The sequence below is a fragment of the Peromyscus californicus genome, unplaced genomic scaffold (assembly GCF_007827085.1).
Source record: "Peromyscus californicus insignis strain IS unplaced genomic scaffold, ASM782708v3 Scaffold_4__1_contigs__length_199733344, whole genome shotgun sequence".
Classification (NCBI taxonomy): Eukaryota; Metazoa; Chordata; class Mammalia; order Rodentia; family Cricetidae; genus Peromyscus; species Peromyscus californicus.
In genome coordinates, this window is record NW_026294562.1 from 166,325,457 (window position 1) to 166,342,829 (window position 17,373).

Sequence of the window (17,373 nt, forward strand, 5' to 3'; positions counted from 1 at the left end):
AAGAAAACTTATAGTCCTTTCCTTCAGGGATCACTCTAAAGATACAGCTTCCCTGCCCCAAACACAGGAAGTATGAACCAGTGATGGTCAGATTAGGAGATATAGGGCTACTGTCAAGAAGTCTGCTGAAAGGTAACCACTGGATAGAAGAGCAGATGCCTCTACAATAGTAAATATCGTCCTTATTATTAAAAGAGCTATTACCACATTCTTCTCATCTAGCCTACACCCATTTTAATGTTTTCCAAACTGGGCAGATTTAGTGTTAATGCCTAAGCCCCCCACTACCACCCATCTCAGCCAACTTTAAGAGCAACTATGGAGGAGGCAACTAGGGACAGATCAGAAAAGTGTTCAGGGGCTAAGGAAATGGCTTAGCAGATAAAATCAATCCCCTAGAACTCACATAAAACAGCCAGATGCAGCAATGTGCATCTCTAAGTCCACCACTACTTTGAGATGGGATGTGGAGAGTGCCTTGGTATCTCCCAGGCCACCCAGCCTGGAGTACATAGTGCATCAGTAGAATCAGAGCCTGTACCTCAATACGGTAGGTGAGAGTAGACTCCCGAAATTTGTCCTCTGACCTTCACATTCACGTAACAGTGCACATGCGCATGCACACAGCATATACAGAGAAACTATGCTTAGGCCGAACAGAGTGGTGCAAGCCTGTAATCTCAGCACTTAGAAGAGAGCCTGCGGCAGGAGCATTGACAAGTTCCTGTCTGTCAGAATCAGGAAGTGACGTCCACTCCTACCTGGGGATTTCTACTTTGTTTTTCCTCCTCCATCACCACACACCTTGTTGTCCTAGCGTGGTATGCTAGGGCCATGCTGAAAACCATCTCAGAAGACTTGTGGACTTGGGGTCCTGTAGCACCTTCGAGTCAGAAGAAAACACAGGCTTCTCTCTTCTCAGAGCAGCCAGCCGGAAGTGAACACCTCTTACAGACCAGGCTGCTCTGCCAACACTGTCTTGCTGTCACAGCCCAAGTGCTAGCTCCTGACGGCCACAACAGAATAGAGAGTTCTCTGTTGTGGCTTTAAAACCCGCAAAATAGATCACCAAGCACAAATAGCAATTGCAGTTTCACTTATCAGGAGCTCTGAACCACGTACTAGAAAGATCTCATTTCAACAAAACTGCTGCTGACGTGAAAAGATAAACTGTTTTGTTGTGTTTTAAGCTGTCAGGAGGTCACTGAACTTCAACAGCTGAAGGATTCCAGCCAAGAGCTAAAGTACCCAAACCAGGGTGAAATCACAAGGTCTTGTGCCACCTCTGTTTGCAAAAGTGGGGTTCCATTATCCGATTCCCAAGTCATCTTCCATTTCAAACCAGCTCAGCAGCTGAGAGCCAGGCACTATACAAAAGAGTACCTTTATCTTTTCTGCCTGGGGTTCTCAAGTATACACCTCCCATCTCCATGCCCGTCTTGTCCTTCTGACTGTGGCCTCAATTCCCATCCCTGCTGACCCAGTTCTCTGCTGTGGTCATATAGGCTGGGGCTGGGGCGAGGCTTCACGTGTTCTGACGCCTGTAGCAATCCTTGTGCTTCTGACCCTAAAACAATACTAAACAATACTAAAACAATACTCCAGACACTGGGAAACAACACAACATTTATGTTGACACTTGTGGAGCTGGAAAGTCCAAGATCAAACTGACAACTTAGTCTGTGGTGAGGGCCTCCTCCCGGCCTGCAGAAGGCCTCCTCCCGGCCTGCAGAAGGCCTCCTTCTTGCTGTACCCATCCATGGTCTGAAGAGAGCAAGAACAGGTAAATTCTTCTGTGTCCCTTCTTATGAATGGCAACAGACAAGACAGAGAACACCCATCTACGAAGAGAGGTGTACTGTACTCGCAGCCTTCCAGAGTGGAGGGAAGGGGACATGGCCCGTCAGACAGGAGGAAGTGATGAGCAACGGTGTGGAGACACGGCACTGAGAGTGATTGTTGTAAAGACATCGAGCTTGAGCAGACAAGTTCCACTCTCCAGGTTAAGCTGCATCATTTCATCTGGGCCTGCAGGTCGGGGGGATGTAGGCTAGCAACGAGGGGGACCAGGACCTCTATGCCTTCTCTCCTTCCAGAGAAGAAACAGAGTGAGACATGTAGAAAGGCAGCTACAGCAAGAGCCCTTGAGCCCTCTAGAGTCAGGTATTCTGCACAATGGCAGAGTTGCTTTACTAGAAGGAAGCCAAATCCCACCTCTCCACTCAAAGCCCTCAACCAACAGTGACCTTCCTCAGAGTGCCCTGGGCTCTGCCAACAATATCCCAGTCTCAGGACATTCCCACTTACAATCTCTCTGTCTGAAGGACATAAAATGACCCCAATTTTCACCACTTTTACCCTCCTCAAAGGCAACTCAGCCTAATGTGGTAGCACATGCCTGAAATCCCAGCACTTGAAGAGGAGACAGAAATAAGGATATCCTGAGTCTGGGGTTAGCCTAGGCTACACAGTGAGTATCAGATCATCCAGAGCTGTAGTGTAAGTTTCTCTGGTCCCACCCGGCCCTGTGGTCCACCCACTGCAGCCGCTTACAAAATAATCACTCAGAGGCTTAATATTATTTACAAACTGTATGGCCTATGGCAGGCTTCTTGCTAGCCAGCTCTTTCATCTTAAATTAACCCATTTCTAATAATCTCTGTTTTGCCACATGGCCATGGCGTTACTGGTCTGCTGGCATCTTGCTGATCCTTGGGCGGCGGCTAGGCATCTCTCTCTGGTCCCTGGAATTATCTCATTACAGAGCTACATAGGAAGATCCTGTATCAACAAACCAATCAATTAACAAACTAATCTATTCAAAAGCCTATTTCCCCAACCCTTATTACATGAAACACAGAGGCTCAATCCAGAGAGTTCATATTCTGGGGAGAGGCTTCATTTCTTTTCTCTGGAGTACTAATAAGACCCTTCATATTTTACTTATTATCAAGCACTGTCCTCCCCTTGCTCATCTGTACTATATGCTACGGAGGGCGAGGAGCTGTGTCTGCTGTCCAGCAGTGACCGTCTAGTGTCTGAACACAGCACGTGGTAGAGATGCTCAATCTCTGCTTGTAGAGTCTTCATTGCTCTGGGCCCTCTACTTGGACCCTCTGGAGCAGGCAGAGAGAGAAACACACAAGAGTGAGATGAAACGGAGGCATGAGACCTCTGGGGGAAAACCAATTCCTCAGTCACATGGCAGGCCTGGACAGCAGGGAGGACTATGAACAGAAGACCAAATCCTAACTACAGGAGTGAGCAGCAAGAAGTTCAAAGTGAAAATTCATAGCATGGCTGAAAAAAAAAAAAAAGCTCCCCACTTCCTGTTGTGTGGTTGACCGCGTTAGGCAAGCATCTCACACACAGAACTTCTGAGAGTCAGTCCTAAGAGGTGGGAAAGGAGGCTTTGTAGACAGAAGCAGTTCAGCCTACATACTCAGTAGAACTGGGATTTTAAAGCAATTACAAGGGTTCCAGAGTCCATGCTGACCCACCCTGCTATGGTCTCTAGCAATTCATAAAGGAGTGCCCCTCAGGTAAGCTACTCTCTGTGTGGAGTAGCCTATTCTGGACCCTGAAAGCTGGCACCTCTGTGCAGGGGGGTAGATAAGGGTGCAGTATCCTGGACAACGTCAACAGAAGCAGCAATGGCAATGAGCTTACTACTTATGGCCACTAGCTACTGTTACAAGGTCTGTAACATGAGTCATCCTACTGACTCAAAGTGCTTTAAACATTAGTCCCATTTTATAGCCAGGGGAGTGAAGGCAAGGCAAAGTTAAACATTTGTTAGTAAGCAGCAAAGCCAAGGCTTGCCTTGAAGTTCATCCTGTACAGAATATTCACTGGAAAGAAAAATACCACCAAAATGTGTGGAATGTATAGCAGGGCCTGTGCTGAGGGCCTCTGCAGCAGATCTACTGTTAATGACAGCAGTATTCTATGCCCTTCCCCCACAGGGATGCTCAGTTGGCCCTGAGAGTGTTTGCTGCAAGGCTGTCTCCCAAAGGCCTCTATCTAATGGCAAGAGCTGTTCCCTGAAGATGTTCCCATCAATTAGTAGTGAAACCTGAATCTGCCGCACAGAAAGCACTCGACACATTTACCCAGGCAAATGAGCTCAGGGGAAGGTCACAGTTCTGAGTCTTTCTTTTTATGGAGGGGTTCATTTGAGTTGAGGAGCTGGGAGTTGCCTCTGATGAGGGACATAATACTGAACCACATACATAAGTGCACAGGGAGTGACAGAAGTGTGGCTGCAGGCCACTGGATTGGCTAGACCTTGCTTCCTAACTCATCTTCCCACACCACCTTAGAGCTGACCCTTCTGTTCTGCAGTCTTGGTAAGACCTATGCATCCCTGTGAAGTGCCAGGGAGAGTGTCACTTGTCTGTTCCACACATAGGCAACATTTAAGCTGACAGCAATGGCTGGGCGAGCCGGACCCTGGGATCATCAAGACTGTGTGAGTCAGTTTGAACTGGAAACCACAGAGAGCCACAGTCAACAGAGTCACTGCAGGGCACAGGTAGTAAAATTCAGCTACTCCAGGAATGCAGGTCACTGTGGCATCCCTATTCTCATCCCTGACCCTAAAAGACAGCAAATTACAAAGCCGTTATATTCAGCATGCTAACCCGAATTATTCAACTCTGCCTTCCTTCTAGGCATATGCTGAGTTAAGTGTACCAACACGCATGCACAAACGTGCTCACTGCACACTATTCATAACTGCCCCACAGATACAAGGCTGGGTGAGAGAAGCCAGGGCAGTGCTACGGGGTTGCGTTCCTTCTGCTCCTTCTCTGTACTAGCTGCAGTGGCACAGACATACTCCACCATGCACGTCTGTATTCATGAAAGGTACAGTCAACTTTAATGACAGTGGTGGCGCACGCCTTTAATCCCAGCACTCGGGAGGCAGAGGCAGGTGGATCTCTGTGAGTTTGAGGCCAGCCTGGACTACAGAGCGAGTTCCAGGACAACCAGGGCTACACAGAGAAACCCTGTCTTGGAAAAAAAAAAAAAAAAGAAAGAAAGAAAAAGAAAAGCAATCTACTGGGGACACAGTCTGTGTTATTTAGCCTATTGTTCTGGGAAGATCTCTATTTTGATGCTTACCCCACAAGTCACTGTTATGTGCCACTGAAATGATGGCTAACATCGAGCAAGCGATCACCAGGCCTTCTGCTAAAAACACAGACAAGATTTTTGATTCTCAGAATCTGCTGACTGACAGTCTGGGTACAAGGGTAAAGTTGGTGTGACTTCACAGCCATGGCTTAACACTGGGCTATGCAGGGAAAGGGGAAAAACTGACAGAGAAATCATATTAGGTCCCCAAACTCTTCTTCACAACACTGACTTTGTTGAGGTTGGGCCAGTTGTCTTGTAAATATAGCACATCTGATTTGTCCAGTCATTGTCTCCTGAGAAAGATTCAGATGAAATATTTGGCAAGGGAGCTCATAAGGTTAGGGTGCACTGCTAGTGTGCAGGCTATGTCCAATCATGCTATCAGCATGGTAAGCTTAGCCCTCTCAAGCATAAGGTACCTCAATCACTAATTAATATGTCTGGTCATTTTTTTTTCTTTTTGTGAAGACAAAAAGCTGTATAGTCTTTACTGGCCCAGAACTCATTACAGAGTTAGACCAGGCTGGCCTCAATCACATAGATCCAGCTGCCTCTGCCTCTTGAGTGCCAGGATTAAAGGAATGTGCCACCAGCACCAGTTATTTATATCTACACACACAGTAATTGTTGCTGAAACAGCCTCTCCTGCTTTAGTCTCCCAAGTGATGAAGCTAGAGGCATCAACTGTCCCAGCGAGCTTAGGCTGTACGGTCATAATCACCAAGTGTTCTACACCACTCAGCCAGCAACTCTTGGAGAATCTTAGGATCACCTTCACTAAAGCAAGATTTACTGAGCTATCTATTTAAAGTGCCAATTATAGAATGTGTTTATGAACAAAATCGCCACAATCAAGACACTGAATGCTGCCCCCCCAGTTTCCTCAAGTTCCGTTCCTGCGCCAGCTTCCTGGTTGCACTGACCTGCTTGCCACCACAGTGGCCCTCACTCGACAGAGTCATTTCTGTGGTTTTGTGCCTAGCTTCTATCGTTCTTGGTAGAGTGGCAGTCTATCATTTAGTGGGTGTGGCAATGCTAGTACCTTTGGGTACCAAGTTGTATTCCATGGGGTGGATGCACCACGGTTTGTTCTTTCACCTGCTGAGGGATGTCTGGGTTCTTTCCAACTTGGGGCTCTCTGGAACAAAACCACTATAAACTGTGGCGTTTAAGTCTGGGTGAACATATGTTTTTATTCCTCTTGGGTAAATAAATACCTAGAAGTAAATGGTAAGTGTATATTTAACTTTTTCATAATGTGCCAAAGAGCTCTGCAAAGCCACCCACCTTCCCTATGCCCCTTGGTGGTTTCTGTGAGGAATCTAACGGCTCCACCTCCTTGCCAACACTTGATCCTGGCAGTAGCTTTATTCCCTAATGATTTTAAACCCCAATCATATTCTGTGATGATTAATTATGGATGTATGATTATGTCTATCTCTCCCATCCTGGACATGATGAGGGTAATCCAAGTTCAACACAGTGCTTAGCACACAGCAGGTACTTAATTAATAAAAACATTCACTGAGGCCGGGCAGTGGTAGTATACGCCTTTAATCCCAGCACTCGGGAGGCAGAGGCAGGTGGATCTCTGAATTTGAGTCCAGCCTGGTCTACAGAGTGAGTTCCAGGACAGGCTCCAAAGCTACACAGAGAAAGAAACCCTGTCTCAAAAAACCAACCAACCAACCAAACAAAAAGCCCAAAACAAAACCAAAACCACTCACTCACTGAATATAGACTGGATGAAACCTGCTACCTCCACCAGTTCTCGGGAAGTTTCTCTCTACAAGTATGTGGTCCTGTATCTGGGACTCTACCACTCAGGCAAGCCTGACCAGTTATGCTGTCCAGCAAGGTCCAGTGTCCCTGGAGGCTAGGAGGATAGCACCACTTGTTTCACAGAACCACTAAATGACCACACACTGCACCATTACCAAGGTAGGGTGGTACGGTTCCATTCTAGCACTTCCCATCAAAGTTTTGTTTCGTTTTTAATTAATTTAATATTTTGAGACAGGCCTTCACTCTGTAGCCTTGGCTGGCCTATAACTCACTATGTAGACCAATCTAGCCTTGAACTCACCGAGCTCACTGCCTCCCTGAGTGCCTGTCACAACCACACCTGCCCACAACGAGCTTTACAAAGGAGCGGGATTCAGTTGCAGCACTGCGCCTAACCAGGAGCAGGCCCACAGGGCGCATCACTGCTCCTGAGATCAGTGGATGGGAACACACACATTGTCATCTTTTTGCCAGTGATGCTAACCCCGTACTGGGATGACACCAAGGTCTTCCCAGAAGGACTACAAGGTTAAGATGTCCCTGCCCCATCCCAAGGGCCAGCTTTCCACCACACCCAGGTTTTTCAAGCAATAAAACAAGCTATCGTAAAAGGCAAACAGAAACACAAAGTTCCTAAAACCATGACAGCTCACACCAACATCCCCAAACAGGTACAGATTAGAAAGTGGGCTGATGGGTATTACAGCAAACCATTTTTGGCATTATTATTTGACAGATGCCAGGCTTCTTGTGACTTCAGGGACTTTTTTAATCCATAGGAGCTAACTAAAATTAAAATGTACCAGCAGGGTGCTGAAGAGATGGCTCAATGGTTAGGCGCAGTGGCTTCCCTTTCAGAGGACCCAGGTTCAATTCCCAGCACTCACATGGTGGTTCACAACTGTCTGTAAGTCCAGTTACAGGGTTCTGATGTCCTCTTTTGGCCTCCTAAGGCACTGTACACACATAGCACAGACACACACGCAAGCAAAACAGCTATACATATAAAATAAAAACAATGAAGTTTAAAGAAAAATGTAACAACAGATTTAGGGCCTATCAGTTATGTGCACAGAATGGTCTGAGTATTATGATTCCAGATGCCCAACGGGTACCTCCTGTCCATGAAACCACTTCACTATTCCCCACGAGGCTGCCTGCCATGCTACAGGGCTAGGGACTGGGTACCTCTAAGAAAGCAAAGCAGTAAGAAAAGACTAGCAGATGGGCACACTGAGGATCACCCTATCCCCACCCCCTCCGGAGAACAAGGATGGAAGTCACAGGAGGGTTTGGCCTCACACATTACTCTATGCCGAGAGAACCGTTCAGTTAAGTGGCTGCAGATGAAGCTGTGCTGGAGGCGAGGGACAAGTGCTACAGCAAGTGCCAGGTGCGGGCCTCCGGGACGCACTGGTGAGTGAGAGGCCCTTGGAAGCTCCCTCATAGGTTCCTGTGATATACAGCATGGTCATTTCCTGAACCACAGGAAACCTTGATTCAGACCTGACTGGAGACTCAGGTTTTGAAATTTATTTAATTAACCAGGGCAATTCCAAATTCAAGCCTTAGTCTGAACAGGTACTCTCAGAACAGCAAGGTTCTAAAGTGACCCCTCATCCCTTTCAGACACATAAACTGTGCAGAACCGAATACTCCTACTTCCTGTCATGAAGCAGGGAGCTCAATTAACTTGGCCAGTATTCTCTGTTACTTAGGAGTCACACAGGCTCCACAGGGGAGCAGTGACTCTACAGCCTCAACCTATTTTCCACATAAATGAAGCCAAGGGCCAGGCAGAGCATATGACAGTAAGACAGGCCCAGCCTCCCCACCGCAGGGCGACTCTCATGGAGGTCCCAGAGCAGCTGTGGTAGGAACATGCCCTCTTTCAGCCTTTCCATGTAACAGGAGCCGAGAGGATGAAAATCTAACACCCTATTAGCACAATAAGCACAGAGGCTGACCCTGCAGCTGCCTAACAGCGTCTGAAAATCAATGTGAGAACTCTTCTAACCACTGGCCACTGCCTCAGCACAATGTCATTTCAGGCAACATGAAACAAAAGTCAAGGAACCGGTCATGAAGAAAACAAGAACAAACCAGAATCAATCCACACCCACGACGTTCCAAGTTTACATAAGGAGGAAAACATAATCAGGAAGAGCTTCAACAGAACCCGGGTTATAAATAAAACAGCTGGAATGACAGTTTTCACGTGAGAAAGCCACAATCCCAGCATGTGGGAGGTGGAGGCCGAAGGATGAAGAATTCACAAGTTCATCCTCATGAAGTAGCAAGTTCAAGGCCAGCCTGGGCTCCATTGAGACCCTGCCTCAAAAACAAAACAAAACAAACAACAACAAACTCCACAATTTTTTTTGAGACAGGGTTTCTCTGTGTAACAGCCCTGGCTGTCCTGGAACTCGATCTATAGATCAGGCTGGCATCGAACTCACAGAGACCCGCCTGCCTCTGCCTCCTGAGTGCTGAGATTAAAGGTGTGCGCTGCTGCCACCACCACCGCCTGGCAAACTCCACATTTAAAGGTACTGGGATGGCTTAACTTGTCCTGATTTGCATACTGTTAAGTCCTTCTTTCACCACGGTTCTACTCTGCTGTCTGTGCCCTGGTTAGGCTGAGAGGTGGGTGGGGGGTAGTATCATGGGCCCTGAGGCTGAGGTCTGAGCTCTCAAGCCCTGCCTCTGAAATGCAAAGTGCAGTGTGCATTGTTTTGTCTGCCAGGGCCATGTGTCAGAATGCCAGGATGACGGGGACAGATTTGGAAACTGGGATAAAAGTTCTTTTGACGTTGGTCTAGCTCTGACAAGGTTTGGTGGGATGTTGTTTCTGCTTGTCTGAGAGGGCTTGCCTGGACTCTATGCTGCAGTTATGGGACTATTCCTGCCACGAGTGAAGAACAAGAGAGCTGAGAGGCCACTGACAGCACCCACTTTCCTGAAGGAAAAGTCCAAGCTGGAGAAACAGTTCATCCAATCACTCAACACAAGTCTACAGAGCTCACAGATGTGCACTTCTCCAGGGGGAAGCAGTGGTCCTGTGTCCACTGTATGCTGGGGATGTATCCAGGACCACACTCTGAGGAGGGTATATATAGTACTGAAAAGGGCTGAGGGTGATGAGAGGTCCAGACAGTACTCTACATCAAAGGGCTATTCTGTAAGGTAACTGTCTAGACACTTCAGAACAGGTCACGGTGGCAGCAGGAGTGGTGGTGTGGGGCTGGGGCTGAGGGTAGAGAGGACAGTTCCAGCAGTCAAATGTAGTGCACAACTATTTGCATCCTGGAATAAAAAAATTCAACCATAACACACAGTTAAAAGTCAGCCAAGCAAATTCAAACATGGACTATACGTGAAATGACACTATTAGTACCATCAGGGATAACGATGTTTTTCTTTCAGGTGCTGGAGGTGGAACCCAGTGCTCACGATGAGCAGGCGCCTGAGCACTGAGATGTGCCCCAGCCTTGGCAGACACTGTTTCATTTTAAAATTTTATTATTATTATTGTTATTATTTGTGTGTGTGTGTACACATACTTTCGGGCACATGTGGAGGTCAGGGACTCTTAGGAGGTGGTTTCCACCTTCCACTATTGATTGTAGGTTTGCCACCAAAGGCTTTTATCCACTGAAGGTCTTGCCAGGGTCCTGGTGAATATTCTTATGGCCAGTGTAGTATGAAGCCTCTTTCAACTTTTCAATAGCTTTTACTATCTTCAGATTGGCAAAGCAAGAGAAAGGAGGGTAAAAAGCCACTGGTATGGTGACACACACCTGTAATCCTAGCAAAGAGAAGGTAGACCAAAGAAGCCAGCTTGGTAGTCAGACCAACATTCAGGTCTTAAAAAAACAAAACAAAAACCAACCAAAAAACCAAAACACCAGACTTAATTCACTGTGTTTTTCTTATATATAAAAACCCTTATGAGGAGCTGGATGGTGGTATCACACATCTTTAATTCCAGCACTTGAGGGGCAGAGGCAGGCGGATCCCTGTGAGCTGAGGCCAGCCTGGTCTACAGAGCGAGTTCTAGGACAGCAAAGGCTACACAAAGAAGACATCTCAAAAACCCAAAACAAACAAAAAGCAACAACAAAAAACCCCTATATGGTAGTCACAGCTGGAGTCTGGGTCCTCCGAACAGAGACACCGGTGTCGTTTTTCAAAAAGTGGTCAGTGAATTCCTGATAATGAGACTTGATGAACACAGTTTCTTTCTAGAGGTCAGGGGTCAGGTAGCTGTAGGTCTTGGAGATGGCATTAAAGGTGGCCTTGGCAAAGCTGCCCAGGGTGGCAGTGCAGTCCCTGGCTGATGGGTAGCAATCATTAATACCAGTCATCATCAATAATTTCTTGGGCACAGCAGAGATAATGCCAGTGCCTCTGGGTGAAGGGATGAGACATACCAACACAGAGTCACAGTGGCCTGTCAGGATTTAGGACTCTTGGAGCATGTCTAATGACCAGGCACCACAAGCTAGGCACTCATGTGGGTCTTCCTGACCTATGTGGTCCCTCCATGAGGCAGGCCACTCATCAGTGCTCACAATCTAGATGACAGAGCTCAGACTCTGATCCAAGCAGGGCTATGTGTTCAAAGATTTATCAGAACTACAGAAGACCTCTACTAGCTATTCTGCCTCTTCTTTTGACACAGGGTCTCACTGTGTAGCTCTGGCTGGCCTGGAACTCAGGAGATCTGCCTGCCTCTGCCTCCCAACTCCCAAGATTTAAGGTGTGAACCACTCCACCCGGCCCCTGCTTCTTAAACACACAAGGAGATGATGTTTCACAATCAGCAGCAGAGGCTGCTTATACAACACTGAAGTAAGATACAATGCAGTTAGGCATTTCTGTATTTCAAAACCAGTTGTACAAAATGTAGTTTTTGTCAATTACAGTAAATAACTGTTTTAAAAAGGTATGCTTTCAGAATTTAGGTGCATGAGGAATATACACATAAAACAATGTCTTGTTTAACATAAAGAGGGGTCAGGAATGCAATGATGAAGAATGGAGAGGCTTTTCTGTGGCAGGATCACACCAGCAGGATGGTCTTAGAAAAGGATGACAGTGGGGACAGAGACAAGAGATGACACAGATCTAACAGGCCTGGGATGAGATCAGATGAGTCAGTGTTTGAAGGGACAGTGATGCAATCTGGCCGAGTCTGCAGAGTAGCAGAGTGGCTTGGCAGTGACTGAAGGTGGACAAGGGTCAGGGTGGAAGGATTTAAGAGGATACAGATTTGAGTGTTTTGTGAATGAGACTCAGGACCTTGCACATCCCAGGTCTAGTACTGAGCTGTACACCTAGCCCAAGCCTCTATATTTTCCACCTTAAAGATTTATTTATCTACGTTCATGCAGTGCCTATGGAGCTAGAAGACGGCGCTCCAGAAGGCATTTCGGACGGTTGTGAGTTGCCATGTGGGTGCTGGGAATCAAATCCCAGTCTTCTGCAAGAGTATACAGTGCTCCTAACTGCTGAGCATTCTCTCAAGCCTTCCAAGTCTATATTCTCTTCCTTCCTTCCTTCCTTCCTTCCTTCCTTCCTTCCTTCCTTCCTTCCTTCCTCCCTCCCTCCCTCCCTCCCTCCCTCCCTCCCTCTCTCTTTTTCTTTATTTCTTTTTTTGGTGGGGGAGAGCTGAGATAGGGTCTAACTGTGCATCCCTAGCTGTCCTAGAACTTACTATGTAGAGCAGACTCACCTCAAACTCATAGAGATCTATCTGTCTGTCTTAGGTCTCCCTAGTGCTGGAATTAAAGGTGTACACTACCATGCCTGGGTCTCAAGCCTACATTCTTAAGCTCAACCAATAATGCTTGGGAATCCACAATGACAGCTACCTGCAAGACCTTCTCCTCAAAGATCCCTGAAAGCAGCTAGGAGAAGGTAGAAAGAAACAATGACGTAAAAGTGGAAGACAAAGAGACATGTAAGAGCTCTAAGTCAGTAAAATGTAGCATCCACACAAGTAAAATTATAACAATCTCAAACTTGTTCCTATTATTAAGTGTAATATGTGTTCCACATAAAGCCCTTTCCCTGCCCTCACACAATTTACAGACCCACAAGGGTACACAAACTACCAAATAACTAACGATACGCTAAAGCCGACTGGTTTGAGGACAGAACTGCTCCCACATACTTTTAGGTCTAGTTAGTGCCACATGCTAGCCTCCTGACTGAAGCCTCAGTGGTCAGATCACCCAGCTCCTCTCTGTTGGCATCTCTCATTTCCAGAAAGTTCAAAAATCCCGGCCCTCTTGGAAGCTCCCTACAGGGAGTGGAAGGTACTATCTGCGAAGGGAGATGCTTACCTGTGGCTTCAATGTACTCAATGCATCTTTCAATAAAAATGGGGATTGGCTTCTCTGGAGTCACCACAGTTGTTAAGGGCACCCCGAAATAGTTACTCTCCCAGGTTGCCTTCGTGATGGATGGTCGGGGTTTGGGCTTTGGTTTCTGTCCAGGAAAGAAAAAAGGAAGCACAAAAACAAAGTGAGTATCATATGTATCTGCAAAGGTTCCAGAGAGGAACTGGCAGTTGGTAGGTAGCAAGTACTGAAAAGATTTCAAGCAAGACAAACAGACCCAACTTTGCTCATCTCCTTAACAGCATTTTCTGGCCTTCAAATACCACACAAGAAGGTTGTCACATAGTCACACCTTTAGTGAGAGTGCATTATTAGAACAAAGGTGTTTATAAGAACCAGGCCAAGTTTACTCAATAAAGTAACAATATAATGGCATCCACATCCTCCACTGGGGACAAACAGGAAGTTTTCCAAACAACCTACATGATGATAGATGGTATATACTCAGAGATGGCTGATGCCTTGAAAAGACCAAACATGGGTGCAAAAACTAGTAATTTTCTCTTTCCAGAAAAGAAACATAGCATATACTCTGTTAGAGCTGACAGTCTCAAATGAGAATTTCCTTTGATATATTAGCCGGGATTAATTCCTGGTATTTTCCACATTAGGAAATGGTAAAGCCAACTAATCAAACAAAACAAATAACATGACCCAGGCCCATGCCCATAATTTCAGCCCTTGAGAGGCTGAGGCAGGACTAACAGGAGTTCCAGGCTAGCCTGGGCTACAATGTAATTCTGTCTATTCTTTCAGTCCTCATGAAGCAGCCAGCAGGGGCAGTGACAGCCATGGAGACTTTACCATGTTACCAAACAAGTCCCATATGCACTTCCTTTAAAACCTCACAACCTTTCACTTTTCCAAGAAAAAGAAGTCTCACAGGCCTAAATGACTCAATTAGTGACAATGCTTTATACCAAAGCCCACACTGTTTAACACTATAACTGACAGAGTCTGCCTTAAAAACCACTCAAACTGTGCGTGTGTGTCCCGAGCCCTGTTACATTTAGTATTTTTATTTTGAAGCTCATATTGGGGGGAAAAACATGCTCACCAATGGAAATTCTCCAAAGTCAAGAAAACGGGCTTAGAATGTTGACCTTTCTTTTTTTTTTTTTTTTTTTTTTTGTTTTTCGAGACAGGGTTTCTCTGTGTAGCTTTGCGCCTTTCCTGGGACTCACTTGGTAGCCCAGGCTGGCCTCGAACTCACAGAGATCCGCCTGCCTCTGCCTCCCGAGTGCTGGGATTAAAGGCGTGCGCCACCACCGCCCGGCTAGAATGTTGACCTTTCTTAAAGTATCTAATAAAAGAAGAGGGCAACAGGATAGGGTCCAGGTAAATTAGAGTGGTGTGTCTCTAGTAATCAGGTTTCACTTCTAGGTAGCTCAGCCCAATGCAGCAGGGCAGATGGCTTCCCTTCACAATGTGCATGGACTATAAACCTATTTAGGGATCTTTCCATAAAACCCATGGAAGGAGACATCCAACTGCCGGGTCACAGGTCAACCTTTCCCTTTTCTTCTGCCCATTTTCATCCATTTTAGTACTCCTTATCAGGGAATAAGTTACTTCCTGTTTAGTCTGAGATTCTGAGAACTTCCTGTGCAAATTAAGAGGGGTGGGAGTGGGGTGTAGGAATTGGAATTAGAGAGGGTGGAAGCAAATCAAAAAGTATACTGGGCTGCTAATTGGTAATACCCCAGAAAACCACCAAAAGGCAAAGAAAGCCTAACCATCAGCCTGCTAAGTAATTCAATGTGGAGGTTCATGGTAGGTACCCCACGTGGCTTGGCCCTGCCAAACACATGCCCAGCTCTTGAGGTAAGCAGGCACTGACTTTCGGGAAAAGCAAACTGGAGACTTGATGGACAAATCTAGACTGCCCAGCAGTGTGTGATGCATGCCTGTAACCTACACTGATCTAAAGCTCAACATGAAGAGTCTAAGCTTTGCTACCAGACCCTGTGCACCAGCAGGGCAAGGGTGGCACGGCTGCTGTGAGTGAGGGCTACCAACTGCTTTCTGACTGGATCTGAGGCCTGCTCCACAGGGACTGGTAAACAATTTAGCTGGGACAGGACAGACAACACACCGATGACAAAAGACCTATTGCTGCTTTGCTAAACACACATGCTATCAAACTGCCTTCTAAATATTTATATTACACCCATAGATTACTGCTTCTTCCAACTGTAGTTGGAGAAGTTTCTGTATCAAGGAGCAGTCACTGCAGAGACGTAAAACTTGTCAAAGTGCTGAGAATAAGTGAGTGTTGAGTGATGCCCAGCTCTAAATGGAACAGTGATTATCAAACTCCACAAGGCTCAAAGGACATCTTGAAGAGGGAGACAGAGAAAATGTAAGAGCCAAAGGATGAGGAAGGATGCTGTGAAGTGCTAACTTCTGGAGAGAATATATTTCGATTATAAAGTCACAGCGGCTATAGTTAATTACCCAAGACCTGCACAAGATCAAACCAGCAATAATTCTAGCATGGATGGAGGAAGGGCTCATAAGGCTCCACTGAGCTGAGGAGCTATTGACAATTGATGGCTGGTCTGGGAGAGGAAGTAATTTTCCTTCTAGATATGTTGCCTATGTGCATGCAGGCAACACCAATTGGACTCAGTGTGTTTAAAAAAAAAAGACATGAGAGCTAAGTGGGTGGTTTGGGGGATGGGGACTGGTGAAGGTAGATATGATCAAGACACCTTGTACATATATGCAGGAAACTATCAAAGAGCCTGGTGTGGTGGCCCACACCTTTAATCCCAGCGCTTGGGAGGCAGAAGCAGCTGCCTGTCTGTGAGTTTGAGGCCAGCCTGGTCTACATGCAGAGTTCCAGGACCCGTCTCAAAATAACAACAACAACAAAAGTCAAAGAATTAAAAAAATAAAAGCCTGGAGTGGTGGTACAAGCCTTTGATCCCAGCAGGCAAGAGGTAAGGGGCAGGTGGATCTCTGTGAGTCCAAGGCCAGCCAAAAACACACAGTAAGACTCAAGCCCGGTCCTCCCTTCCCAAAAGAATTTAACCTGTTGGGGATGTGGCTCAATTGGTAGGACACTTGCCCAGCATGCATAAAACTCTGGGTTTGAAGCCCAGCACCACATAAAACTGGGTGCAGTGGTGCATGCCTTTAATTACAGCACTTGGAGGTGGAGGAAGAGGATCAGAAGTTCAAGGTCATCCTTGACTAAATAGCAAGTTTGAGGCCAGGTTGGGTTATGTAAGACCCTATCTCACAAGAGAAAAAAACAGACTTCAATCAGGTTTCAATCTGACTGATGTGGCTTGGGACAAGTACTGTGTCATCTCTATCTACCTCCCTGACAGCACCCTGGTCATATGGTGTTATGGGCAGGACCTTTCAGCTGATGTACACTTTTGCAGCCACATAGTGTTGGGTAAAGCAATGCTCTCCCTATAAATGTCTCTGCCATTTAAAAGGTCAGTTCTGCAGTGTGAATAACCAGTGACTGACCATCTGTATTTAAAAAAAAACCAAACAAACAAAAACACTTCCATCAATCCCACCAAATTTCTCTGCCAAAATGAAGATAAGACTATTCCTCAGTAAAACTGAAGCTTCCAAATAAAGTGTTGCTAAGGGAAAGAATGGAACCAAAAAGCAGGAGGTGACCCCGATTCTCCCAGTCATCACTGGGATGTTTTCTAGCCCCAGTTGTTGAATCTAGTCAAATTGAAACAACATACTCCTTGGAACAATGCTCAAGTGCATGCTTCCAAGTCACCGGCTAGAGGTTTGTCTCACCTAAGCACTTTCTATGCACCAGATCCCAAGTTTCTCTCTCTCTTTGGTGGTACCAGAGAGTGAACCTAGCGCAGAGAACCTGATAGGCAAGCACTCCACCACTGCAGTCGCTTCTGGTGGATTGTAGGATAACATGCTACAGCTGGCCACGCCCCTAGGATACCCCACTCCCACAAAAAGCATGCACACTAAGAACCTTGGGGCCACTGAGTTGGCTCAGCTGCTACTAATGCTGAGGGCCTTTTTCTATTCCCAGGACCCA

At 46.4% G+C, this 17,373-nt stretch overlaps 1 protein-coding gene across 1 annotated transcript in view; it reads right to left on the reverse strand.

Moving 5' to 3' along the window:
* The window catches only part of Arhgap35 (Rho GTPase activating protein 35), a 117,302-nt gene that overhangs the window by 33,446 nt on the left and 66,483 nt on the right, over positions 1-17,373 (reverse strand). Inside the window, exon 3 of the mRNA XM_052713177.1 lies at positions 13,278-13,422. Coding sequence (XP_052569137.1) covers positions 13,278-13,422 — 145 coding nt within the window. The remainder of the gene's footprint in view (positions 1-13,277; positions 13,423-17,373) is intronic.